Source organism: Pseudorca crassidens, chromosome 2, assembly GCF_039906515.1.
Source record: "Pseudorca crassidens isolate mPseCra1 chromosome 2, mPseCra1.hap1, whole genome shotgun sequence".
Lineage (NCBI taxonomy): Eukaryota > Metazoa > Chordata > Mammalia > Artiodactyla > Delphinidae > Pseudorca > Pseudorca crassidens.
The window spans coordinates 39,684,489-39,712,202 of NC_090297.1; the positions used below are offsets into that span (position 1 = coordinate 39,684,489).

At 35.1% G+C, this 27,714-nt stretch overlaps 1 protein-coding gene across 2 annotated transcripts in view; it reads right to left on the reverse strand.

Annotated features, from left to right (window-relative positions):
* SPATA6 (spermatogenesis associated 6) overlaps positions 1–27,714 on the reverse strand; it is a 157,810-nt gene that overhangs the window by 98,633 nt on the left and 31,463 nt on the right. For both annotated transcript variants that reach the window (XM_067726066.1, XM_067726065.1), the window contains exons 4-5: positions 8,190–8,231; positions 6,793–6,917 (exon numbers count right to left, since the gene is read on the reverse strand). In XM_067726066.1, the coding sequence (XP_067582167.1) occupies positions 6,793–6,917; positions 8,190–8,231 (167 nt within the window). The remainder of the gene's footprint in view (positions 1–6,792; positions 6,918–8,189; positions 8,232–27,714) is intronic.

The following is a 27,714-nucleotide window of genomic DNA, read 5'->3' on the forward strand; positions in this document are numbered from 1 at the left end:
ATCCTTTGAATTATCATTCCTTTGCAACAAGAGGTAGACAATGTTTCGAGCTATACAGTGTTCTGAGCCTGGGTCCTGTCAATAGAATTTTGGGGGTCCAAAAGCCTTTTCATTTTGTAAGGTCTCTCTCAATTTCAGACCATGCTGGTGGTGTTTCTACCAATATAATGCTCTTAAAAATGTATTTTGTTCTCATGTGAACATAATTGGAGTTCACTTCCTTAGACAAAAGCCACACCCACCTGTACAGGGCTTCTGCTGGTCTTCAATCATCTTCAAGAACATATGTTTAAGCAGCATTATTTACAACTGCCAAGATTTGGAAGCAACCTAAGGGTCCATCAACAGATGAATGGACAAAAAACATGTGGTATATACATATATATACACACACACACACACACACACACACACACACACAATAGACTACTACTCAGCCATAAAAAAGAACAAAACTTTGCTATTAGCAGCAACATGGATGGACTTGTAGGGCATTATGCTAAGTGAAATAAGTCAGACAGAGAAAGACAAATATTGTATGATATCACTTATATGTGGAATCTAAAAAAATACAACAAATTAGTAAATGTAACAAAAAAAGAAGCAGACTCACAGATACAGAGAATAAACTAGTGGTTACCATGGAAAGGGGGAAGGGCCAATATAGGGGTGGGGAAGTGGGAAGTACAAACTACTAGGTGTAAGATAGGCTCAAGGCTGTATTATACAACATGGGGAATATATCCAATATTTTGTAATAACTGTAAGTGGAAAGTAACCTTTAAAAATGTGATAAAATTCTACATCTTTTTATGATAAAAACTCTGCCAGAAAGTGGGTATAGAGGGAACATACCTCGACATAATAAAGGTCATATATGACAAACCCACAGCTAACATCATCCTCAACAGTGAAAAGGAATGCTGAAAGCATTCCCCCTAAGATCAGGAATAAGACAAGGATGCCCATTCTCATCACTTTTATTCAACATAGTTTTGGAAGTCCTAGCCACAGCAATCAGAGAAGAAAAACAAATAAAAGAAGAAGAAAAACAAACAAAACAAAAAAAAAGAAGAAAAACAAACAAAAAAAATTAAAAAAAAAACAAATAAAATTGGAAGGAAGAAGTAAAACTCTCACTATTTGCAGATAACATGATACTATACATAGAAAATCTTAAAGACACACCAGAAAACTACTAGAGCCCACCAATAAATCTGGTAAAGTTGCAGGATACAAAATTAATATACAAAAATCTGACGCATTTCTATACATGAACAACAAACTATCAGAGAGGGAAATTAAGGAACCAATCCCATTTACCATTGCATCAAAAAGAATAAAACACCTAGGAATAAAACTTACCTAAGGAGGCAAAAGACCTGTACTCTGAAAACTATAAAACACTCTTGAAAGAAATTGAAGACAACACAAACAGATGGAAATATATACCATGTTCTTGGACTGGAAGAATCAATATTGTTAAAATGACCATACTACCAAGGCAATCTACAGATTTGATGCAATCCCTATCAAATTACCATTGGCATTTTTCACAGAACTATATAACAAGTAATTTTAAAATTTGTATGGAAACACAAAAGACCCAGAATAACCAAAACAATCTTGAGAAAGAAGAATGGAGCTGGAGGAATCACACTCTCTGACTTCTGACTATACTACAAAGCTACAGTAATCAGTACAGTATGATACTGGCATAAAAACAGACATATAGTTCAATGGAACAGGATAGAAAGCCCAGAAATAAACCCATGCACTCAAGGTCAATTAATCTATGACAAAGGAGTCAAAAATATACAATGGAGAAAAGAGTGTCTTCAATAAGTGGTGCTAGGAAAATTGGACAGCTACATGTAAAAGAATGAAATTATAACATTCTCTAACACCATGTACCAAAATAAACTCAAAATGGATTAAAGACCTAAATGTAAGACCAGATACTGTAAAACTCCTATAGGAAAAACATAGGCAGAACACTCTTACATAAATCACAGCAATTATTTTTTTGGATCCATCTCCTAGAGTAATGGAAATAAAGGCAAAAATAAACAAATGGGACCCAATTAAACTTAAAAGCTTTTGTATGGCAAAGGAAACCATAAACAAATGAAAAGACAATGTACAGAATGGGATAAAACATTTGCAAACAATGTGACCAACAAGGGCTCATACAGCTCAATATAGCTCAATATCAAAAAACAAACAACCCCATCAAAAAACTGGCAGAAGACCTAAACAGACTTAAACTGCCATCTGTATGTCATCCAAAGATGACATACAGATGGCCATCAGGCACATGAAAATATGCTCAATATGACTAATTATTAGAGAAATGCAAATCAAAACTACAATGAGGTATCACCTCACACTGGTCAGAACTCCCAAATTAGGAGTTTGGGATTAGCAGATACACACTACTATACATATAATAGATAAACAACAAGGACCAACTGTATATCACACGGAACTATATTCAATATCTTGTAATAAGCTATAATGGAAAAGAATCTGAAATAGATATATGTATATATAAATGTAGATATATAACTAAATCACATTGCTGTACACCTGAAACTAACACAATGTTGTAAATCAACTATACTTCAATTATAAAAATTGTATGAAAAATATTTTTAATTAAACAATTTTTAAATGTAAAAAATAAAGTAAAATAAAACCTACGTTTAATTAAATTATTTTCTGAGGCAACATCTTGGATCTTTTGGAGGTTTTAATAAAGGATTTTACAGTCACACCCCCTTGGTTTCACCATCAGACCAACATTTCCTGAACGTACCCTAGAATGATTTTTGCTCATAAGTCATTCCTTAATTTCAACATTATCTGCCATTGGGGAAGGCTGAGAATCCTCAAAAACAGTAAGTTCCAACTCCTTTTTGTGTTATTAACAGGCTTTCCTTTTGCTTCTCTCTCCCCTTATATTTTGCTATAAGCAGCAAAAAGAAACCAGACAGCCCCTCTAATACTGTGTCTGAAAGTCTCCTTACAAAGAGCACCCATTCCATCAGGTATTTTTTTCTATATCCCACATTCCAGCTAAACTTTACACCATTACATAACAAGGGCTCTTTTCTCCCCTAATTTCCAATAAAATATGCCTCATTTTCTTCTAAACACTCATCTGGCAGTTTCTTCAAGGCTCTTCAAGCTTTCATACACACCCCAGCAAAGCTGTCCCAGCTTCGGCCCTCTCCAGAGGCTTGAGTGTCCTCAAATATGGCAGTTGGCTTCCCCAGGAGTGAGTGATATAAGAGTGAGAGCAAGGAGGAAGCCACAGTGCATTTAATGACCTGGTCTCAAAAGTCTAAAACTATCACTTCACCACAGTGTATCTGTTAGAGTCACTAAGTAGAGTCCATACTTAAGAAACTCTGCCTTTGGAAGAGAGGAGTGTCAAATCATTTGTGGACATATTTTGTAAGTACCACAGCCTGGACTGCAACTTATCACTTTACCCCTCCCAATATATTGCTGGTCATATAGTAAATACTCAGTGTTTTAGCCATTATTTTTAGATCTTTCAAAACCCATGTGTATCAATTGGGGTTTCAGGGAAACAGAACTAACAGAATATATACACAGAGAGATATTTATTTTAAGGAGTTGGTACATGCAATTGTGAGAGTGACAAGTCCAAAATCCACAGGGAAAGCTGGCAGGCTGGAAACTCAGGCAAAGTTGATACTGTAGTCTTGAGTGTGAAATATGTAAGCAAGCCAGCAGGCTGGAAACTCAGGATTTCTATATTATGGTCTTGAGGCAGAATTCCATATTCTTTTGGAAACTTCAGTTTTTGCTCTTCAGGTCTTCAATTAATTGGATGAGGTCTTACCTACATTATCGAGGGTAATCTCCTACACTTAAAGTCAAGTGATTGTAAATAGTAGTCAAATCTACACAATACCTTCAGAGTAACATCCAGCCACAACCTAACCAAAATAAATTTAATCATCACACATCGGAAATGTCAGTTTCCTCTATGAAGTCTACAATAAGATGTAATTTATTCAATTCAACCAAGTCATTTAAGTACATACAAAGATCTGTGCTAAGAGGTAAGATCAAAGATGAGAAAGTCACAGATTCTGATTAATATCACTGCCACCAACAACAGCACCTTGTCATGATCTCCATGGCCACCATTGTATCACTAACATTTACTGATCATTCTCTATGTACCAGGTACTAAAATAACCATTTACAAGTTTTTATTAATCCACCAAACAACGTTATCTCCATGGTATAGTGATAGTAGTAGCCTGTGATAGTGCCAGGATTTAACCCCAGATGTGACTTGAATCCTTGCCACAGTGATGGGTTCAGGAAGTCAGCCTAAGACTCAGATGTCTATGCAGAATCATCAGAATTCTGAGGAAGGGTGCACTGTTGCCTGCCAGGACAGCAAACTACTGATTGGAGTGTGTTCTCCACTCACATCTAAATACAATAACTGATATGATTGAATTTACAACTGCTATTTTGTTGTTCAATTTATATATATGCCATGTCTTTTTATTCTTGTATTCGTTCTAGTGGTCTCATCTGAGTATGCATAGCTTAGTGGTCATCCAATGAACCTGTAAGGGTTCCACTCTTTGTTGATTATCTGTGTGTGGGTTGGGGAATGCACTCAAAGGAACAGCAGGTCTCTAGTCTCCCTTGGCTTTCACTTTTTGCTGGACTCCCACTGTCTCCCCTGAACGTGCATAGTTTCAGTCAGCCAGGAATGAGTGGAAAGCTCATCTCAGCCCTTTTATTGCTCCCTTACTTCCAGGGCCTCCTGTCAACTTTCTGGCAGGTGTGCTGCTCACTCTGATTGGAACTGCAATCGGCCTAGCAAAGCTGTGGGTTTTTCTCATGTGCTTCTAACTGAACCCACCACATTTAGCTGGCAAAGACACAATATTTGCCCCTATGGTTGTGACACCAATTCCAATGTGTGGGTTTTCCAACACCACCAAGAAAAGTCTCTGCGACACCATTTGGGTGTCCTGAAATTTAACTCAGCTCTGACACTACCTGGAGATAGTGTCAGATCCCACAGGTCAAGGGCTCAGTTCCACAAGACTGCTCCTATCTGACTTCAGATGCTCATCACAAGTCCAGGTTGTCACCCACAGGCTACAAATAAGAGGTTCCCACGACCCCTTCCTCAGGTTCGATCAATTTGCCACAGCTGCTCAAAGAACTCAGGAGACAGTTTACTTAGTTTACCAGTTTATATAAAAGGATATGATGACATCCAGCTGGAAGAGACGTCTAGGGTGAGATATGTGGGAAGCGGGGAGAAGTTTCTGTGCCCTCACCAGGTGAGCCACTCTCCCAGTACCTCCACGTGTTCACCAACATGGAAGCTCTCCAAACACCATCCTTTGGGTTTTATACCCGCTTCATTACACAGGCGTGACATTAAATCACTGGCCATTGGTGACTGAACTCAATCTCCAGCCCCTCTATTTCTCAGGGGTGGGGCTGAAAGTTCCAACCCTCTAATCACCTGGTTGGTTCCCCTGGCATCAAGCCCCCATCCTTAGGTTCCCAAGGAGCTTTCCAAAAGTCTCCTCATTAACATAAGAAAAGACACCTTTACAGCTCTTAAACCTTGGAAGACTTTTTGGGCTAATGGACACTGAAAATATCCCAAAGGAGGTATATTTTAATAGATTTGCTAGTCAACTTTTATACTTTCAGCAAGCTGAAATTTGCTATTTCCTACAGGAAATACAGGAGAAGTTACTTAATTCACCATATTGGCTCATGTAGCACTCCAATTTTCTTACTGCTCTAATATCTCCTAAAGTTAGTGAAAAATATTTGTCCAAATAATTTCAACCTAGACAACTTTTACTTTTTTCTTCTTTGAAACAGCAGGGGCTTCACTCAGTCTCTCTAGGCAGAAGGCATTTTCAGGAATAAAAATATTATTAATTATCCAATAAAACTGAAGAAATTGCAGGAAAAGATGAGAGTTGGCTATCACTTAATGCCGCTTTCACTTTTAGGGGTATGAATACGTATTTCCATTACATGAACATGTAATAATTATTCTATCCAAACTCCTACTAATGGACAATTTCAATTATTTCCATTTTTCATTATTATGAACAATGCTACAAACGAACATTCCTAAGAAGGCTCTTAGTATGCCAGACAGAATACATCTTAAAGCTATATACCTAGAAGGTCACAGGCTATGAGAATCTTGGCCTTCACTAGATAATCCTGAATTGTGGTTGTTCCGATTTACATGACGTAGCAACATATACAAGCTTCCATTTTTCCATGCTTTTGACATTTGTCAGATTAATTAAATTTTACCACTCTTATGGCTATAAAAATGAAATCATATGATTGTTTTAATTTGAATTTTCCTAAATGCTAATGGGATTGTGCACGTTTTCAAATATTTATTGGCCATTCTTTTGGGAGAAAAATAAAGAGAAGAGAGAGAAAGACATAGGGACAGTGGGGAGGGGAGGAAAGGGGGAGAAGAAGAGGAGAGAAATCTGAAGAATATAAGGCAAAATAATGCTTGTTAATTTTGGAAGGTAGATGCGTGCATTTTGGTAAAGTATTTTCATTTAGATTTCAGTATGTTTAAAATAACATCATAATTTCATAAAGCAATTATGTTTTAAAATAAATTAAACTTTGAATTAGGTCTTCACATTTCAGATATTGAGGGCTATGTGTTGGTTTTTGACAATGATCCTGCATCACGATTTGATTCAGAAAATAGTAAGCACTTACGTGAAGGCCAGAAATCTTCCTCATGGTAGCCTGGCGGTTTGAGTCATGGTGTCCAGAAATCTGATTTGGACCCGGGAACATGAAATCTCGTGTATTCTCATCATATGTAGACAGTGTTTCACCCACTACAAGAAAGATATCCTATGATTCAAATTATAACAAAATATGCTATTTAGAAACAATATCATCAAGTACGAATATATAATGCCTGATGCCTTAATGAAATACTTGCTTCAAGGTCATGGACTTAATTTTTTTCTATGAAAGGAAAATTAAAATAAAGTTATGTTAGGGCTTCCCTGGTGGCGCAGTGGTTGAGAGTCCGCCTGCCGATGCAGGGGACGCGGGTTTGTGCCCCGGTCTGGGAAGATCCCACATGCCGCGGAGCGGCTGGGCCCGTGAGCCATGGCCGCTGGGCCTGAGCGTCCAGAGCCTGTGCTCCGCAACAGGAGAGGCCACAGCAGTGAGAGGCCCGCGTACCACCAAAAAAAAAATAAAAAATAAAGTTATGTTAAACGAATTAACACATTTCCTTATTCAGAAATGTCATACATACTACTAATTCTCCCTCCCCCTTTTGTAGAAAGGGGATGTTCATGTAAACTTTTTAAGTACATATGAGTTCCTAGAAAAGAAAATCCTTTTAAACGTATCAAACTGACATAACATTTATACATATAAAACTTAATTACCATCCCCAGAATTTTTTTTTTCTATCTTCCATTCTTTTCTACCTGCCATTATGAGATATTAGGTTACATGTTGAAAAACATATAGACATTTTATAGAATTTGTGGTTACCTGGATTAGGTATATATGTGATATTCAAAAAGTTTAGACTACTAGCTTTCAATAAAATATAGTTCTCTATTTCTCACATAAAATAAGGATTTAAGATAGAGTCTTCTATAATCATAGAAATCAATAATAAAAATAAAACTATCCTTCAGGTTTTAACTCTACCTACTGCAGGGATCTGTGCTGTTTATTAAGCAGGTACAGTTTTAATTCCCCTATATTCCCAATAACACTCAATACACAAAAACAAAGATAATGAACTACTTTATCAGCAAAAGCATATTGGTTTAGAAAAATCACAAAAACTTAAAGAAGTTAATTTTTATGAATGTCACAAAATATGCTAGGATCATATCGGGTTATTTCCCACTTTAAATTATGACTATTCAATTTTAGAACAATGTGTTCAAATATAATTTATGTCAATCTTTCTGTATATATTATTTTGGCCTACTGACATTTTACACATAGTAGACCAATGCTAGAGACTCAGCATTGCTCTTACTTTGGGAAGAAGGGGAAAAGATGAGATTTTTTAAAAAGCATTTCATTGAAATGAGTTCACATGTCAATTACCTTATCAAAACACAATACAGTACCTGGCGGAACTAGCTGAATCAACTCAAACAATGCTGTATCATCTGAAAGTTTAAAGAAAAATTTCCTTAAATAAACAAATTTATAATAAACAATAACTAATTGCTTTACCACAGAAGTACCTAAAAGCCAAAGTAATTGCTCAGTAGACTACATATACGCTTATATCTCAGTATATACTGTGTATATTTTCTGGTTGTTATGCATCTTGTGGATTTATTAATCTCTGGTAGAAATTAATCTTTCTAGGTTTTTTTCTGATATTTTTAAGACTTTATTTTTTTAGAGCAGTTTTAGTTACGTTGACAACAAAATTGAGAGAGAGGTACGGAGATTTCCCCTATATACCCTGCCCCCCAAAACATGCATAGCCTCCCCACTATCAACATCATTCACAGGAATGGTACATTTTTTACCAAGGATGAACTTACACTGACACATCGTAATCACCCAAAGTCCACAGTTTACCTTAGGGTTCACTCTTGGTGATGTACATTCTGTGGGTTTAGACGAATGTATAATGACATTATCCATCTTTATAATATCATACAAAGTATTTTCACTGCCCTGCTCCTCTGTTCTCTGGTTATTTATCTCTCTCCTCCCCACAACCCACCCTCCGCCCACCACAATCACTGTCTTTTTATTGTCTCCAGAGTTTTGCCTTCTCCAGAATGTCATATACTTGAAATCATACAGTATATATAGCCTTTTCAGATTGGCTTCTTTCACTCAGTAATATGCATTTAAGGTTCCTCCATGTGTTTTTATGGCTTGATAGCTCATTTCTTTTAGGTGCTGAATAATATTCCATTGTCTGGTTATTCCACAGTTTATTTATCCATTTACCTACTGAAAGACATTGGTTGCTTCCAAGTTTTGGCAATTATGAACAGAGCTGCTATAAACATCCACGTGCAGGTTTTTGTGTAGACATAAATTTTCAACTCTTTGCATAAATACCAAAGAGCAGTATTGCTGGATCATATGGAAAGAGTATGTTCAGTTTTGGAAGAAACCGCCAAACTGCCTTCCAAGGCGGCTGTGCCATTTCGCATTCCTGCCAGCAATAAGTGAGAGTTCCTGTTGCTCTGCATCCTCACCAGCATTTGATTCTGTCACTGCTCCAGACTGTGGCAATTCTAGGAATGTACAGGTATCTCGTTTTAATTTGCGTTTCCCTAGAGACACATGATGTGAAGTATCTTTTCGTGTGCTTATTTGCCATCTGTATATCTTCTTTGGTGAGGTGTCTGTTAAGGTCTTTAGCCCGTTTTTTAAAAGGGCTGTTTGTTTTCTTATGGTTGAATTTTAAGAGTTCTTTTCATATTTTAGATAATAGTCCTTTATCAGATGTGATTTTGCAAATACTTTTTTTCCAACCTGTGGCTGGTCTTCTAATTCTCTTGATTTTGTCTTTCACAGAACAAAAGTTTTTAACTTAACTGCAATCCAGCTTATCAATTATTTTTTTCACAGTTTCTTTCAAAGACGACACTATGGTGTCTTTGGTGTTGTATCGAAAAAGGCATCACCATACCCAAGATCATCTAGGTTTTCTCCTATGCTATCTTCTAGGAGTTTTACAGTTCTGCATTTTCCAGTTAGGTCTATGATCCATTTAGAGTTAATTTTTGTGAAGGGTGTATGGTCTGTATCTGGATTCACTTTTTTTTTTGTTTTTTGCATGTGGATGTCTAATTGTTCTAGCACCATTTACTGAAGAAACTATCTTTGTTCTATTGTATTGCCTTTGCTCCTTTGTCAAAGATCAGTTGACTATATTTATAGAGATATATTTCTGGGCTCTCTGTATATTTTTATAAAAATAAATTATGTCTATTTCTTAAGCAGAGTGGTGAGTACAGCTAGGTATATTACAAAACTCACACTTTTAATATGTCTGAAGTACTTTATGATAAAATTTTTAAATAAAAATAAAATATAAATTATGCCCTTTCTACCTTCTAAGAACCCATGAATATAATCTTTCTCTTTCTTTAAATTCTGCTATTTTCATCCAAGGGAAATCTCAGTCATTTAACCGAATACTTATACGTCCAGTTTTTGAGGAAATATTAAATATTCCTTGTAGCTTATCATTCGGGTCTGTAATAAGAAAAAAACCTGATAACAGTCCTATTCCTCAAGCACCTGACATTGTGTTGAAAAGGCAAATATTAAATGAAATAAAGACACAAATAAATATATAATTATAAACTACAAGTACAATAAAGGCATTCAGGTAGTGCTATAAGAAAGTATAACAAGATAATCTTGTCAGGGAGTCAGTGAAGGCTGAGGAGGAGCTCTTCAGGACTTGACCCATAGCATGAATAGGTGTAAACTAGGAGTTAGTGGGGTGGGAAACTAGAGGTTTTCAAGCAGGAGGAACAGGATGTATGAAGGCTGTAAATGGAACATAGCAGGGTAATCTGAGAGATTAGAAGGTTCAAAAACAAACCTCCTGCTAAAATCGACTTGAAAAGGTAGATAACTAAAAAATCTGCTTGAAGGCAGGAGAAACCTAACAAGGTAGTAAAAAAATTACAAGTCTGAAACTCAGTATATGAAGTAAACACAGGACTTCCCTGGTGACTCAGTGGTTAAGAATCTGCCTGCCAATGCAGGGGACAAGGGTTCGATCCCTGGTCTGGGAAGATCCCACATGCCACGGGGCAACTAAGCCCATGAGCCACAACTACTGAGTCCACGTACTGCAACTACTGAAGCCCACGCACTGTAGGGCCCACATGCCACAACTACTGAGCATGTGTGCTGCAACTACTGAAGCCCGTGTGCCCAGAGCCCATGCTCCGCAACAAGAGAAGCCACTGCAATAAGAAGCCCGTGCACCGCAATGAAGAGCAGCCCCCGCTCGCCACAACTAGAGAAAGCCCACACGCAGCAACGAAGATCAAACCCAGCCAAAAATATATATATAAAATTTTTAAAAAATTATCTGTATTATTTTAAAAAACAGAAGTAAACACAGAGAGATAAGCCTGGTATTTGAGGTTACTTTTCCTTTTGGGTATCTGACAGTTCTGACAGAGGTAGCTAAGAGGCTAAGAAGCTGAGTACAGCTTTTGATAAGCTCATACAAAAACTGGAGTATCATGACCTTGGGAAGAGATGAGAAGGGAGGTCTGCAGGTAAGAGAAAATGGCCTGATAAAATGGCTAGGCTATAGGACTCAATCTTGAAAAGGTAAACCAATTCAAAAAGACACATGCACCCCAATGTTCATTACAGCACTATTTACAATAGCCAGGACATGGAAGCAACCTAAATATCCAGTGACAGAGGAATGGATAAAGAAGATGTGGTACATATATACAATGGAATATTAGCCATAAAAAGGAATGAAATTGGGTCATTTGTAGAGACATGGATGGACCTAGAGACTGTCATACAGAGTGAAGTAAGTCAGAAAGAGAAAAACAAATATCATATATTAATGCATATATGTGGAATCTGAAAAAATTGGTATAGACAACCTTATTTACAAAGCAGAAATAGAGACACAGACGTAGAGAACAAACATATGGATACCAAGGGAGAAAGGGGGATGTGGGATGAATTGGGAGATTGGGATTGACATATATACACTATTGACACTATGTATAAAATAGATAACTAATATGAACCTACTGTATCGCACAGGGAACTCTACTCAGTGCTCTATGGTGACCTAAATGAAAAGGAAATCCAAAAGAGAGGGGAAATATGTGTACATATAGCTGATCCACTTTGCTGTATAGTATAAACTAACACAATATTGTAAAGCAACTATACTCTAATTTAAAAAAAGTTTAAAAAAGAGAGTAAACTAAAAATAGATAACCAATGCTATATACTGAATATCTGTATCCCCTCAAAATTCATATGTTGAAATCATAACCCCCAATGTGATATTCAGAGTTAGGGCTTTTCGGCGGTTATTAGGGCAAAGCCTTCATTGAAGAGATTAGTGCCCATTAGTGCCACTGGTGCCCAAAAGACCCCAGATAACTTCCTTGCCCTTTCTGCCACGTGAGAACACAGAGAGACAATGGCATTCTATGAACAGAAAGGGGACCCTCACCAGACACCGAATCTGCTGGCTCCTTGATCTGAGATTTCCCAGCCTTCAGAAGTATGAGAAATAAACTTCTATTATTATAAGCCACCCAGTCTATGGTATTTTGTTATACCAGCCCAAATGGACTAAGACAGCAAACTAAGAACTTAGGCTTAAATCTGAATCATCCCAAATCCTGTCTAAATTAAGTTGATCCAGAATTGCTAGTGCCCACTAGAAACAATCATAAATCTTGTCTGAAGGAAAATATTTTCATCTAAGGTTTCAAATTATTTCTAAAATTCTTACATACAAAATCTGACATTTAATGAAAATCGACCAGGTATATAGGAAAAAAAGACCATTGGGATCAAAACACAAGAGAAACACAGGAAATAAAAACAGATCAACAGGGCTTCCCTGGTGGCGCAGTGGTTGCGAGTCCGCCTGCCGATGCAGGGGACACAGGTTCGTGCCCCAGTCCGGGAAGATCCTACATGCCACGGAGCGGCTGGGCCCGTGAGCCATGGGCGCTGAGCCTGCGCATCCGGAGCCTGTGCTCCGTAATGGGAGAGGCCACAACAGTGAGAGGCCCGCGTATCGCCAAAACAGAAACAAAAACAAAGAAAAACAGATCAAGAGATCCAGAAAAATTAGTTATCAGACTGCAACTTAAAATATGCTTAATATGCTCAAGAAAATAAAATATAAGATTGAGAATGTCAGCAGAGAACTAGAAACTGTTACAAAGAACCAAGTGGAAATTTTTCAGCTAAAAAATAACCAAAAATTAACCACAACGAACGGATTTACCAGCAGATTACAAATGACCCAAGAGAGAATTATGGAATTGGAAGACAAAAATAAATATCTTGAGAGAGGCACAGAAAGCCCAAAGGTTGGAGTAACAAAAAAAAAGGAAAAAAAAAGGATAGAGTAAGAGGATCTAACAATGTGCAACTGGTTTTGTAAAAAGAGAGAAGAGAAAAGGGCAAAAGAAATATTTGAAAAGTTAATATCTCAGAGTTTATCTGAAGAAAGATACCAAGATACAAACACTAAGCAGAACAAATTTTTAAAACACACACACACACAGAGTTGGGCACATCAAAGTAAAACTACAGGAAAACAAAGACGTAAGAGAATATGTTAAAAGAAGCCAAGAGAATATGTTAAAAGAAGCCAGCAGGGCTTCCCTGGTGGCGCAGTGGTTGAGAGTCCGCCTGCCGATGCAGGGGATGTGGGTTCGTGCCCCAGTCCGGGAAGATCCCACATGCCGCAGAGCAGCTAGGCCCGTGAGCCATGGCCGCTGAGCCTGCGCGTCCGGAGCCTGCGCTCCGCAACGGGAGAGGCCACAACAATGAGAGGCCCGCGTAACGCATAAAAAAAAAAAAAAGCCAGCAGAAAATGACAAAATACCTTCAAAGAAGTAACAATAAAATTAACAGATGATTTCTCAACAGAAACTAAGGGAGCAAAAAGACAATGGAATAGTATTTTCTAAGGGCTGGAAGACAGTCATACCAATATTCAGCAAAAATATACTTCAAAAAAAGTAAAGACATTTTCAGATAAATAAAAATCAAGATATCTATTATCAAAAGACTATAAGAAAGGAATTATGAAAGGACATTCTTCAGAAAGACACAATAAACTGAGAAGCTCAAAAAGTGAAAGGAAATAAAGAGCAACCAAAAAGGTAAAATACAGTTGTAAAGTGAAATGAATGATGCCTATACAATAATAGCAATAATATTCTGTGTAGTCTCATTGTACACTAAGTTAAAATGCATAACAAAAAATAACATATAATCTAGAAGTTAAGTAGTTGTAGGTTCTTCATTGTCCTAGAAGAGGTTAAAATAAAAATATGTACACAACTCTGAAAACTCAAGCATGCATGCTGTAATCTCTATACTAACCACGAAAAAAACAAAATAGTTAAAGAACATGTACCCTCAAGCTAATAAAAGTGTAGAAATTAAAAAGCAAAAAATAGTTAATTCAAAGAAAAGTAGAGGACTTCCCTGGTGGTCTAGTGGCTAAGACTCCATGCTCGGGTTCTTTCCCTAGTCAGGGAACTAAATCCCACATGCTGCAACTAAGAGTTTGCATGCCACAACTGAAGATCCCACAGGCTGCAACTAAGGCTCACGAGTGCCACAACTAAGACCTGGCGCAGCCAAATAAATAAATATTTTTTAAAAACTATTAAAAAAAAGAAAAGTAGAAAAAGAAAAGCACTAATATTCAACAATCCAAACAAATAAAAAGTAGATATCAATATGGTAGATTTACACCAAAATATATCAGTAAAAACATTTTTTTAATTTAATATTTTTAGATAATGAGGATTCACAACAAATTGTCAGAATACAGAGATCTCATATACCCTTTATCCAGCTTCCCTCAGTGGTAACACCTTGCAAAACTATAATAAAATATATCACAACCACTGTGACACTGATACAATCTACTTATTTTATCCTGATTAAAAGTTTTAATTGTACTCATTTGTATGTGAATGTGTATGTCTATATTTAGTTCTATACACTTTTTTTTTTTAACATCTTTATTGGAGTATAATTGCTTTACAATGGTGTGTTAGTTTCAGCTTCATAACAAAATGAATCAGTTATATATATACATATATTCCCATATCTCTTCCCGCTTGCGTCTCCCTCCCTCCCACCCTCCCTATCCTACCCCTCCAGGCGGTCACAAAGCACCGAGCTGATCTCCCTGTGCTATGCGGCTGCTTCCCACTAGCTATCTACCTTACGTTTGGTAGTGTATATATGTCCATGCCTCTTTATCGCTTTGTCACCGTTTACCCTTCCCCCTCCCCATAGCCTCAAGTCCATTCTCTAGTAAGTCTGTGTCTTTATTCCTGTTTCACCCCTAGGTTTTTCATGTCATTTTTTTTTTTAATTCCATATGTATGTGTTAGCATACGGTATTTGTCTCTCTCTTTCTGACTTACTTCACTCTGTATGACAGACTCTAGGTCTATCCACCTCATTACAAATAGCTCAATTTCGTCTCTTTTTATGGCTGAGTAATATTCCATTGTATATATGTGCCACATCTTCTTTATCCATTCATCCGATGATGGACACTTAGGTTGTTTCCATCTCTGGGCTATTGTAAATAGAGCTGCAATGAACATTTTGGTACATGACTCTTTTTGAATTATGGTTTTCTCAGGGTATATGCCCAGTAGTGGGATTGCTGGGTCATATGGTAGTTCTATTTGTAGCTTTTTAAGGAACCTCCATACTGTTCTCCACAGTGGCTATATCAATTTACATTCCCACCAACAGTGTAAGAGGGTTCCCTTTTCTCCACACCCTCTCCAGCATTTATTGTTTCTAGATTTTTTGATGATGGCCATTCTGACTGGTGTGAGATGATATCTCATTGTAGTTTTGATTTGCATTTCTCTAATGATTAGTGATGTTGAGCATTCTTTCATGTGTTTGTTGGCACTCTGTATATCTTCTTTGGAGAAATGTCTATTTAGGTCTTCTGCCCATTTTTGGATTGGGTTGTTTGTTTTTTTGTTATTAAGCTGCATGAGCTGCTTATAAATTTTGGAGATTAATCCTTTGTCAGTTGCTTCATTTGCAAATATTTTCTCCCATTCTGAGGGTTGTCTTTTGGTCTTCTTTATGGTTTCCTTTGCTGCGCAAAAGCTTTTAAGTTTCATTAGGTCCCATTTGTTTACTTTTGTTTTTATTTCCATTTCTCTAGGAGGTGGGTCAAAAAGGACCTTGCTGTGATTTTATCAGGAGTGTAGGTTTGTGTATTCACCACCACAGCCAGGATACAGAATAGCTCCACCACCACATGATCTCTTATGTTGCGCTTTTGCAACCACATCCACCTCCCTCCCCAACCCATCCCTAATCCCTGATAACCACTAATCCCTATAATTATATCATGCATTTTTAGAAATACTCTAAATGGTCCAATTAAAAGATAGATTAGATTAGAACAAAACAAAACAAAAAATTCTCTCCAAGTACCACTCATAAGATACATGCAAAATGTTAAGAATACAGAAAAACAGAAAACAAAAATATAGACAAATATATAACATGTGACAACTAAAAGAAAGCTGCTTTGGCTATACTATAAAAGATAAAGTCATCATTAAAGCAAAAGCATCAAAATAATAAAAGGTTCAATTCACCAGTTGATAAATGCCTGGCAAGACTGGTCAAGAGAAAAGACACAAATTACTAATATCAGGAATGAAAAGAAAGACATAGAGATATTTTAAAATCCTAAGGCATTACGAATAATTTCATGCTACAAATGTATTGAATGTGTCTTATCTGAATCACTGTCAAACAAAATATGATTAAACAATTATAGAACAATTGGGGAAATGTGAACTGAGTGGATATTTGATGATAGTAAGAAACTGTTAATTTTTAGGTGTTCCTTTATTTTAGATATCCATATCTATAAATGAAAGGATATATGATATCTGAGATTTACTTCAAAATAATCTGATATATTAAGAAAATCAAGTTCCTACAAAAAGGAAACTTAAAACTTATTCAGGTATAGAAAAAACTGAATAGCTGTGTACATATGTGTGTATATACAGATATATGTGTAGATGCACACACACATACACAATCCATTATTTAAAACCTTACAACAAAGGAAACACTAAGATGACTTCATTGGTGAATTTTCAAACTTTTAAGGAAGAAAATAATGCTGATTACATGCATACTCTTTTGCAGACCAGTAAAAGAAGGAACACTTCTCAACTTTATAAATCCAGCAAAACCTTGATACTAAAACCTGACAAGAACCTTACAAGAAAGGAAAATGACAGACAATCTATTTCATAAACAGAAATGTAAAAATCCTATATAAAACATTATCTAATCAAATCCATCAATATATTAATATGGTTTAATATTCAAAACTAAAGCAACATAATTCACCACCTGAACAGAATAAAGAAGTATTTCATAAAAGTTAATAATGATTCGTTTTCAAATAAAAATCTTAGCAAACTAGAAATAGAAAAGAAGTTTTATAATCTAATAAAGGCTATCTACCAAAAACCTAAAACAAACATCATACCAAGTGATGAAATGTTGAAGCTGTCTCTCTGAGATCAGAAATGAGACATTCACTTCATTCACTGCTATCACTACTATCATTCACTTCAACATTTTATTGGAGTTCTAAACCACTGAAAGCATAACAGAGCAATAAAAAGAAATAAAAGATATAACTATAACAAAAGAGAAACTGTAATTCTATCATTTACAATGTGATTGTGTACATAAAAAGTCCAAAGGAATCTAAAGACATTTTTTAAATCAATACATATAGTGAGGTTGCTGGAAACAAGGTAAATATGTCAAATAATATATTTTTTTATATATCAGCAACAGTTAGAAATGACATTATAATCTTGTTTAAAAGTGTGAAATACCTAGAAAAATAATGAATTAAAGATATTAAAAACTGCTACACAAAAGAAAAAAATTAACAGAGGAATATACATGCTTGAGAGACATCAACCAATCATAATGTATGGACCTTACCTTTATCCCAATTCAAACAAAAGACTTATTTTTTAAGTTATAAGATAGTTGAGGAAATGTGAACTGAATTGATATTTAATATTAAAAAATTGTTCATTTTTAGGTATGGTATGGTACTGTTTCTATATTTTAGATATTGATATCTAATAGATAAAAGCATATTATGTCTGAGAGTTCTTCAAAATAATCTGGAAAAGGGTGATGAAGTAGAGAGATACAGTTAAAACATTAGCCATGAGTTGATAATTATTGAGCTGAGTGATGAGTACGAGGGGGTTCATTATTCTCTTTTAGTGTCCACTTTTGTATATTTATAAAATTTTCTCTAAAAATGTTTTTTTAATGTTTTTGATTAGAGAAAGTTGTGTGCGTGTGCTCTAATAGCATCACCGTGAGAGCTCCCATTATGCTGTTTTTTGTTAAAGTTCTCTTCTGCCTTTTCCATCAGAAATTCTAAACTAAGAGACACACATTCTACATGTTCAACTTCACATTCCTCCTTCAAATGGTATCTAGTTATCTAAATAAAATCAGTTTAAAATTGTCAGAATTCCTCCATATTTCCTATAATTTGTAAACTGAACATATATTAATTTTTCTTTAAAAAACAACAATGAAAGTTTTAAAAAGAGGATAGTAGAAGCACTAGGCTCTTAACAAGAAGTTAATCCTCTCCTTTTAGTCTCATGGCATTTGATGTTGTCAACTGCTCATCCTCCTTCTCACTACAATCTCTTAACTTCAAGGTCCCTACCACTTTTTCACCGAAGATAAAACAGGCTTATCTTCCTCTCAAACCTAAGACTTGCCATAATTTTGAACAACATCCACCCATGTGAACGTTGTATCCAACAGTTCTCTGACCTCCTCAAATCCAGTGCACATATACAAGGATTCTGATTATTTATTTACATGTCTGATCCTTATTTTATTAAGATGGATACTCATTTGAACAAACGGCCTATATTTTATTCACTTCTGAATCCCCTATATTCTCTCACAGTGACTGAATCTGCGCAGGCAATCAAAAAGTTTAAAAAAACAAATTTTATCATAAGCCAGTGGATAAGCAACTTTTGTTTTGGAAGACTTTTCTATCACCCCTTGAATCACACAGCATATTCCATGAATACATCATGCTGTTTCTCATCCTATTATCAATAAATGGAAGAACAGAAAAGAACTAATGCTAAAGATGATACTGAAATAAGAGACTGGCATTTAAGAAACCTGGTCTATTGCACTTACAATAATTATAATATCTGACCACAAAGTAAAACCCTATCCTTTAGAAAATATCTAAACATAAAATTTTATTAGAAATCAAACAAATTAAACAAACAGGATAAACATACTAACACTATATTTTTTCTGATGTCACTTATTCTGTAATCTCAACTATTTGAAAAACATTATTACAAAGTAGAAAACTACATTTTTTAAAAAAGGATATGGGTAGTCAAAATAATAGTATTTACTACCATTTAGAGAACATCTTCTGTGTGTCAGAAGATGTTCTCTAAATGGTATTCCTATGAGCTTCAAACAAATCCCTAAAACAACCCTAACAAGCAAGCCATTATTTCCATTTTACAGATAAGAAATAGAGACTAACGGTTAAGGTTACCAAACATAAATTCCTGAACTGAGATCTGAGCTCAGCCTGCACTGTTTTCATTAACAATTCTACTAGAACTAGAAAGCAGTAATTTACAAAATATACAGTGAGGTAAGGAAGTTATATTTTGAATGAGGAGTAGAATAAAGATATAGGATAGAAGCTAAATGAGGGTAAGGATGAAGACAGGAAATATCTTTTAAAGATGTAAACATACAACATATTTATACAGTGTGAGGGTCAGCAAGAGAGACATTGCAAACACAGAGGGAAAAAAAATCTAATGATCAAGATACTAGAGATGGCACGAGGAGATGAATAAGAGGGACAAGTAGAATAATCTTGAGCAGAAGGCAGAAACCTCATCCTCCAGGACCAGGAGAAAGGGGATAAGAATGAGAAACAATGTAGATGACTTTTAGGACAAGGGAGGAATAAACTGAAGTGATTCACTAACATGGCCTCAGTTTTAGTCAGTGAAGTAGGAAGCAGTCATCTGTTCATCTTAAGAAGGCTGGAGTTTAAACAGAGACATCTAATGAGAGAAATGAATATGTTTAAAATATCTACAAGATAAATTAAAAAGGAAGTTCTCCAAGAAGTAAAGGACTGAAAGGTAGCACTGAGAAATAACTTGTGTTAGCATCAATCTGAAGGTTATGAAAGCCCATCAGCAATACCAAATTAACCTAGTATAAAAAGCCAGGAAGGCAAGTTGTAGCACTGACCCGGGAATGGACATTTATTAAGAATCTCCGGTATGTCAGCTTTGATGTAATATCTGACATAATGAAATAAATAAGTTAAAGTAAGATATAGAAAGTTTCAAATGTTTTTACCAACACAAAAAGGATATACCTTTCTAAGCAACCATGTCATGATTATATTTGATTCCTATCCCAGATGCTCAGGGAAAACGTCAATAAATTCCAAGAAGCAGTAATATTATAGGCTACATGCTCTGACTGAAAGACAAATTAACAATATTTTTTAATATTTAAACTAATCATGGATAAATATTTGAAATACACTGAAAAGACATTAGCAGTCTTCAATATGAAGGTTCAGCAAAATGACTGGATACACAATAAATATTTTTATCACTTTCTTGTGTATCAACCATAAACAAAGGGAAAAAAGGAAAATTAGGTGAAGAACCTTATTCTCTAAAGCCACAAAATATATAACAGCTAGAAATAAACATAATAAGAACTGTATGGCAAGTATACGTATACACAGACACACACACACACACACACACACACACACTCACACACATACCCCAAAACCTTGGTAATATGTTGAAAGAAAGCATAACTTTAGTAAATCAGTATACATCACCTATCTACATGGGAAGAATGAATAATGTAAAAATGCCAATTCTCCCAAAATATAATTAAAATTAAAATTCAAAGAGGTTTATCTTAGACCTTAAAAAATGATTTTAAGTTCATCTAGAAAAATAAACATGTAGGAATATAAGTGTGTGTTTATTAAATGAAAAGAACATGGATTATATAAAGCTGTAATAATTAACTATGCACTACTAGCCCAAATACAGATACTTAGAAAAATTAAACAGATATAATGGGGGGGGACAAATGGGAGAGTACAGAGACAGGTTGAGGGTAGAAAGGATATTAAGGGGGAACAGATTTCTGCCTCAGAATAATGGCAATTTACATAAAGCAGACCAATCATCTTAATAGGAAGACTAAGAAAATCAGGTCAAGTTATTTTTTAAAATCCACTTGAAGGCACAGAGAAGATAATACGGCAGTGAAGAATTACAGGGCCAAGTTCTAGGAGAAGAAAAGCCAGGGAGATGGGCCAAACATTGGAGCTGCTTTCTCCCCAAGGGCATCTGCTAATTCCAGAAATGGCAAATGAAGGATGGATAAACTTAGCTGAGATTTTGATGGTCTCACAGACCTAGAAGCAAAATATCACTACAGGGGCTATACCAAGAAGGACAGGTCTTCATAAATTCTCCACAGTTTGGATAGAGCCTGTAAAAGACAACATCATAGGAATAAGGATGAACTGGAAATACCCTGGTGTTGTACACGGATTGAAACCCAGCGTCAAATCATCTTAATCTCTGACATTAGATTGACATGATTGAGGATTCTGAGTATCACTAGCAGCCTACAGAAGGGAAATAAAAGTCAAACATAAAGTCTACCTGGAGAACGACAGCATGATGTTATGCCTCCAATTACTTCTATAATTTTTCACATACAATGTTCAGTACTCAAAAGGAATTGTACAATTATTTTTAGGGAACTGTTCAGCAGTATCAACAAAAGCTAAGTATACACCTATTCTATGACTCAGAAATTCCACTCCAAGAGAACTAGTATAAATGTTTACCAAAAGATATTTATAAGAATATTCATAATAAGCCAAGACTAAAAATCATCCTCATTAACAAGAAATGAATAAATTACAGTACATTGACATAATGGAATACTAAAGAGCAATAAAAAAGAATGAACTACTGAAATACAACAACATAGGTGACTCTCACAGACATTTGGCTGAGTGAAAAAAAGCCATATTCAAAGGAATACATATTTATGATTTAATTTATATGAATTCCAAAACCAGACAAAAGTAATCAATGCTGACAAAGGTCAGAATAGTGATTATCTTGAGGGGGGTGTGACTGGTAGAGGCACAAGGAGACCTTTTTGGATGCTGGAAGTGTTCTCTATCTTGATGAATGGTGCTTATGGATGTACACAAATGTGAATAATCATTGAAGGGTACACTAAGGATTAAAATTAGTATACTTTAGACACTAAGAACAGCTAAGAAAATCTTCAAAAAGAATAAACCTGGGATAAACAACCAAGTCCTAACGTATAGCACGGGGAACTATATTCAAAATCTTGGGTTAAACCACAATGGAAAAGAATATTTTAAAAAAGAATGTATATATGTGTAGAACTGAGTCCCTCTGCTGTACAGCAGAACTGGCACACCAATGTAAATCAACTATACTTCAATTAAAAAATAATAAATAAGTAAAAGTGAAAAAAAAAAGAATAAACCTGGAGGGCTTAAACTACCAGATACCAAAACTGAAGCTCCAGTAATTAAGAAAGCATAATATTTATGCAAGGACCATGAAACAAAATAGAAGATCTATTTTAAAAAATCCACGTATGTAGGCACTTAATTTGTGATAAAGTAAACATTACAGAGCAATGGGAATAAAAGTTTCTTCACCAAATGGTATTGCTCAATTAGATATACATAAAATAAAAATAAAATGTTACCCCTTCTTCATACCATATATAAAAATAAGAGCCAAGGGGACTGTAAATCTGAATGTATATGGTAAAGAAATAAGGTTTCTAGAAAATTATATAGAATATCTTCATAACTTGGGGTAGGGAAAAAAATTCTTTAACATGACCCAAGAAAAGCACTAAACATAAAGGAAAAGATTAATAAATCAAACTACATTATTAAGTCAGACTATATTAAAAATAAACTTGTTCACCAAAAGAACAAGAATCACTAATGGATTAAAAATGCAAGCCACAGAGTGAGAAGCTACTTGCAACACATATAACTGACATAAAGCTTATTAACTAGAAAATATAGAGAAGTCCTACAAATTAGTAAGAAAATAATAAACAACCAAAAGGAGAAATGAGCAAAAGACAAGCATTTCACACACAAATACAAAAAGATGTCCAAAAACGATGATGTCATTTATTGTCACGGAAATGCAAAATGAAACCACTGTTCACTCACCATAATGACTAAAATGAAAAAGTCTGGCAATGCCAGGAGTTGGCAAGAGAGAACAGAACTAGAGGTTCTGTTCTAGGGGTTCTGTGGAGAACAGAACTTTCATCAATGGCAGCGTGTATACTGATAGAGAAACACTGGAAAACTGTTTGGCATTGTCTACTCATACTGACCCTAAGACTCAGCAATTCCACTTCTATATATATTCCAAATAGGTGTGCATGCTCATGAACATCAAGGCATGTAATCAAGAATGTTCACAGCAACTTTATTCATAACAGCAAAAACTAGAAATAACCTAAATGCCCCTTAATATCTGTAAATAACAGAATAAATGAATTGGCGTAGAGTCACATAATGAAGATACTATATAGCAATAAAGATAAATGAATTAGTTATCAAAACACAAATCAGTTTCTCAGCAAAATGCTAAGCAAAAGAAGCCAGGGACAAAAGAATTTGCACATTACAATTCCATTTATTTAGTGTTCAAAAACAGGCAAAACTAAATGACAATATTAGACGTTAAAATGGAAATTCCTTTGTGGAACACAGAGGAAATAGAGATTAGGAGGTGGTATAAGGAAGGCTTTCTGAAGTTTTGGCAATGTTCTAATTCTTGACCTAGGTTGTAGTTACACAGGTATTCACACTGTAATATTTCAGTGAGCTACAAATGAATGCTTCCAGTTAGAGATAGTAGGTTAAATGTATGCATTAGCTTTTGTTCCCTTCTGAACCCTCACTAAAAGAATAAAAGGATTAAACACACACACATACCAACTCACAATGACAAAACTAAAGAGAAAACAGTTTGAACAAAAATGGTAACTGAGTTAACAGCCTGGAGAAAGAATCTTAAGCCAATAGAGAGGAAAGCTGAGAAGCAAACCATTTTATACTAACGAACTCCTAAGAGACGTAGCAATTGGTGGTGCTAGGTACCTCTGGAAATGACAGAATCAGTGGGGTTAAAAACCCGAGTAATAACTGAAAGTTGAAGAAGCAGTCAAACCCCAGATCCTTCTTCCAATTTACACCACTAGGAAACTGCCCTTCCCCATTCCCAGGCAGGTGACTGGAAGTTATTCTCTAGAGAGTTGGAGCAGAGGCGGGAGGGAGGGGGGGAATGGAAGTTTATTAGGGAAAGGAGAAGAAGAAGGAGAGGGAAGAAGAGGGTTAGGAGGAAGAGAAAGAGGAGGAGAAGTAATAGTAGTAGTAGTTGTCTTCACTGGAATGGAAACAGCAGGTACAACTGACAGCAGGGGTAATACTATATGAAAACAGGTAGATTAAGAGTCTGGGCTATACAATGAGATTTTACTACAGCTTCTTCCACTACAAGGTTCTATAAACAGGTCGCCAAGTATATAGCCTCTAGAAGAAATATGTGAATGATTCTTTTACTGAATATGACCAGCTGAAGAGAAAAGATACAAAAAGATAGTGACATAATTTCCAATAAAATGACCCAGAGAAATCACCTACAATAAAGTACACATTGACAATCTGCATCCAGGAGGAACCCCAACAGACTTAGCAATTAGTGGTACCAGGCACCTCTGGCACATAACTTCCAAAAGCATTTCAGTCTTCTATTCTTAAATATGAATAGATGGCCAATAATTTGATGAAATATGAAAGGCAGAAGCAAAAACACAAAATAAAAGCGAAGACTAGAATTTTCAAGTCTCTCCAAACCTCCCTTCCATAAAAACATATGCAGCAATTGCACAGCAGAAAACTACAGACATTTACAATAAAATAAGATGACAAGATATCTCCACAAACCCTAAGATAAAGCAGATGATGACAAACCACCAGCAACCACAAAACCTGTGAGGTATCAGCATCTATCTACGCAGGAGAAGCAGAAGAAAGCAAGGGAGTATAAAAGGCCTGGGAAGAGTTACTCTAAATACCCAACTGGTACTCAGTAGGAAGAAGTAGATCAATCTGAGAAAAGCAGTTGAAATTGGAAGGGTGTTTGTCCATTCCAATAGCAGGTGAGTTCAAAAGAGTACAGTAAGGTCAAAGGTGGTAAAGTAGTCTGGTAGCCTGTAAGAACTACAGAAACTGAACACCCAGGGCTCCTGGACAGGATGGAGCACAAGAAACCAGGAAAAACGGTAGAGAACAGAATACAAAATAAACAGGATAAAAATGTAGAAAGAGAAAACGCAGAAAAAGAAACAATAGCAGAAAAAAACTATCAAAAGTGGAATGGAACAAAGGCAGAAAATTCCAGAAAGCAAGCCACCATACTTTGAACACTATATAAGGGAGCTTGGTGAAGCTATAAAAAATTATCCTAAATCACGCTTCCTTCTAAGAATTCACGGGAAAAAATCTAAATTAAGAATGAGCAAAGAAAAGGATCACAGTCAAACACATACCAAGTTCTTGTTTAAAAGATAATAATAGTGAGCAAAAGAAAAAAGTTCCTACAGTGAAAGCATCCAAAAGACATGCTTTCAAAATAAATAAAAACTATAATCTACTACTTGAAAATTAAGGAAGTAATATAAGATATTAAGCAACTACATAAATCAAATTTAGAAAAACACAGAAGAAAGATGGTAATAACTTAGGAAAGAAGCAGAAATAGAGAAGGAAGTTGTTTCAGAAACGAAGATTAAACTAAAGCAAATAATCGCAACAGACAGTATCTTAAAAGAAATAAAAGAACAAAAAGTTGTTTTAATCAAAAAGAAACAAAAAGATTTTAAAATACGAGTAAAAATAACAAATACTAAACATGCAAAAAATATCCAACATAGACCCTGATGAAAAACACTAAGGCAAAGAAAGAAAATAAATATTAAACGGTATATATAGTTCATGAAACTTTACAGAAATGAAAAAAGATTACAAACTACAAATGAAGGAGAATGCACTGTACCTAAGAGTACCAAGCCATAAAAAGCAACTTCAGGACATATTCTAGTAACATTACTACACTTTAAAAATAAATTAAAAAGTTTTAGGCCTCTAGGCAAAAAAACAAAAATGATTCATAAGTGAAAGAACATTAAACTGTGAGAAAATAATGTGAATACCTGAGGGAGAATTGGGGTTAAGTTAAGCAAAACAAAAAAACTAAAACTATAAAACTAAGCAAAGGAAAGTAATTATTAGTTCAAGTGAAAACAAAATCCTTGCAGAAAAAGTATGATAGTATATATACCACATGGTTCAGCCATAATACTTTTTACATGATCTTAACAATATAATCTAAAATTATGATATAACTGTATTAAGAGAAGAGAAAGACAGAAAATGGGCATGTATATATTTTGAGAGCAAAGAGAGAACATATGAAAACTATTTAAATCCTCATTTTTCATAAGGGAAAGGAGAAATAATGTCCAATATTTAAAAATCAAACGTTTCAAATGCAGTATAAGCATGTTGGAGACAATGGAGGTGAATACAAAGAAAAACAATTTTAAAAAAAAGAAAAGCAGTCGTTAGGGGAGTAGGAAATGATGGAGGATAGGGATGTTACAGGACTGCTGTTTGCAATCAGCTCTGTAGACTATATGTAACTCTGCTATGAAGAAAATTAAAATAATTCTATAACCAATTAAAAATATAATTTCAATATAATTAAAAACCAGACTTAAGGTAAGACATTAATATTTACATATATGCGTATGTATGTATGTATGCACCTTGCCTGACAGCAAGTCCTACAGAATAATAAAATTAATTGCCTGGTAGTTCTCTGGGTGAAAAGTTCTAACACCATGTGCACAATGTGCTTACCCTTTCCAGTCTGAAGAACTTGCCTTGCTTTGACACTGCAAATTCAGTACTTGTAAATTGGACAGAAGAAAAAGTTCCACTTTCTTTTCAAATAAATAAATATTAAAAACAAAAACCATTTCATAAAGGAAAGTAAAAGGTTAAAAATAAAGCCAAAGAAGGGAATAGCCCTTTTATAAGGGATATAAGTAAAACAAAAGTACCCCACACTAGCCAGAATCATTCTGGAAGGGGCCAAACACAAGCAGAATACAGCCAATAAAACGTCAATCAAAATATTACATGGGTGTTTAGTATTGCCAGGTATTATTTCTGTGAACAAATTACAGTGAAGAAAAATAAACACAGCTGTTAACAAAATATATTTCCAAATATAGTTTTTAATTCCAATAAGTTTGCTAAAGGTATCAGTGGTCTCAGAAGTATCAGTGATCTCAAGAAGAGTATAAAGTTTAAAAACAAAGGGTTTAAATAGAAAACAAATTTAAGATTTGTGTCAATATACTATATACCTTCTGAACCTACCATTGACACAATGAATCACTGCCAAAGTGAAGTAATGAAATAAACAATACAGGTAGAATTGTTATTGAAACTCCTCAACTGTAAAGAAGTGGCCTGAAAAGTAATTGCTTGGGTTTAATTAGTTTATATTTTATCACAAGAACATAGATTAACTTCTAAAGAGAAAACTATTTCCTAGTTTCTATAAACACTGTTCTACTCTTTTATAT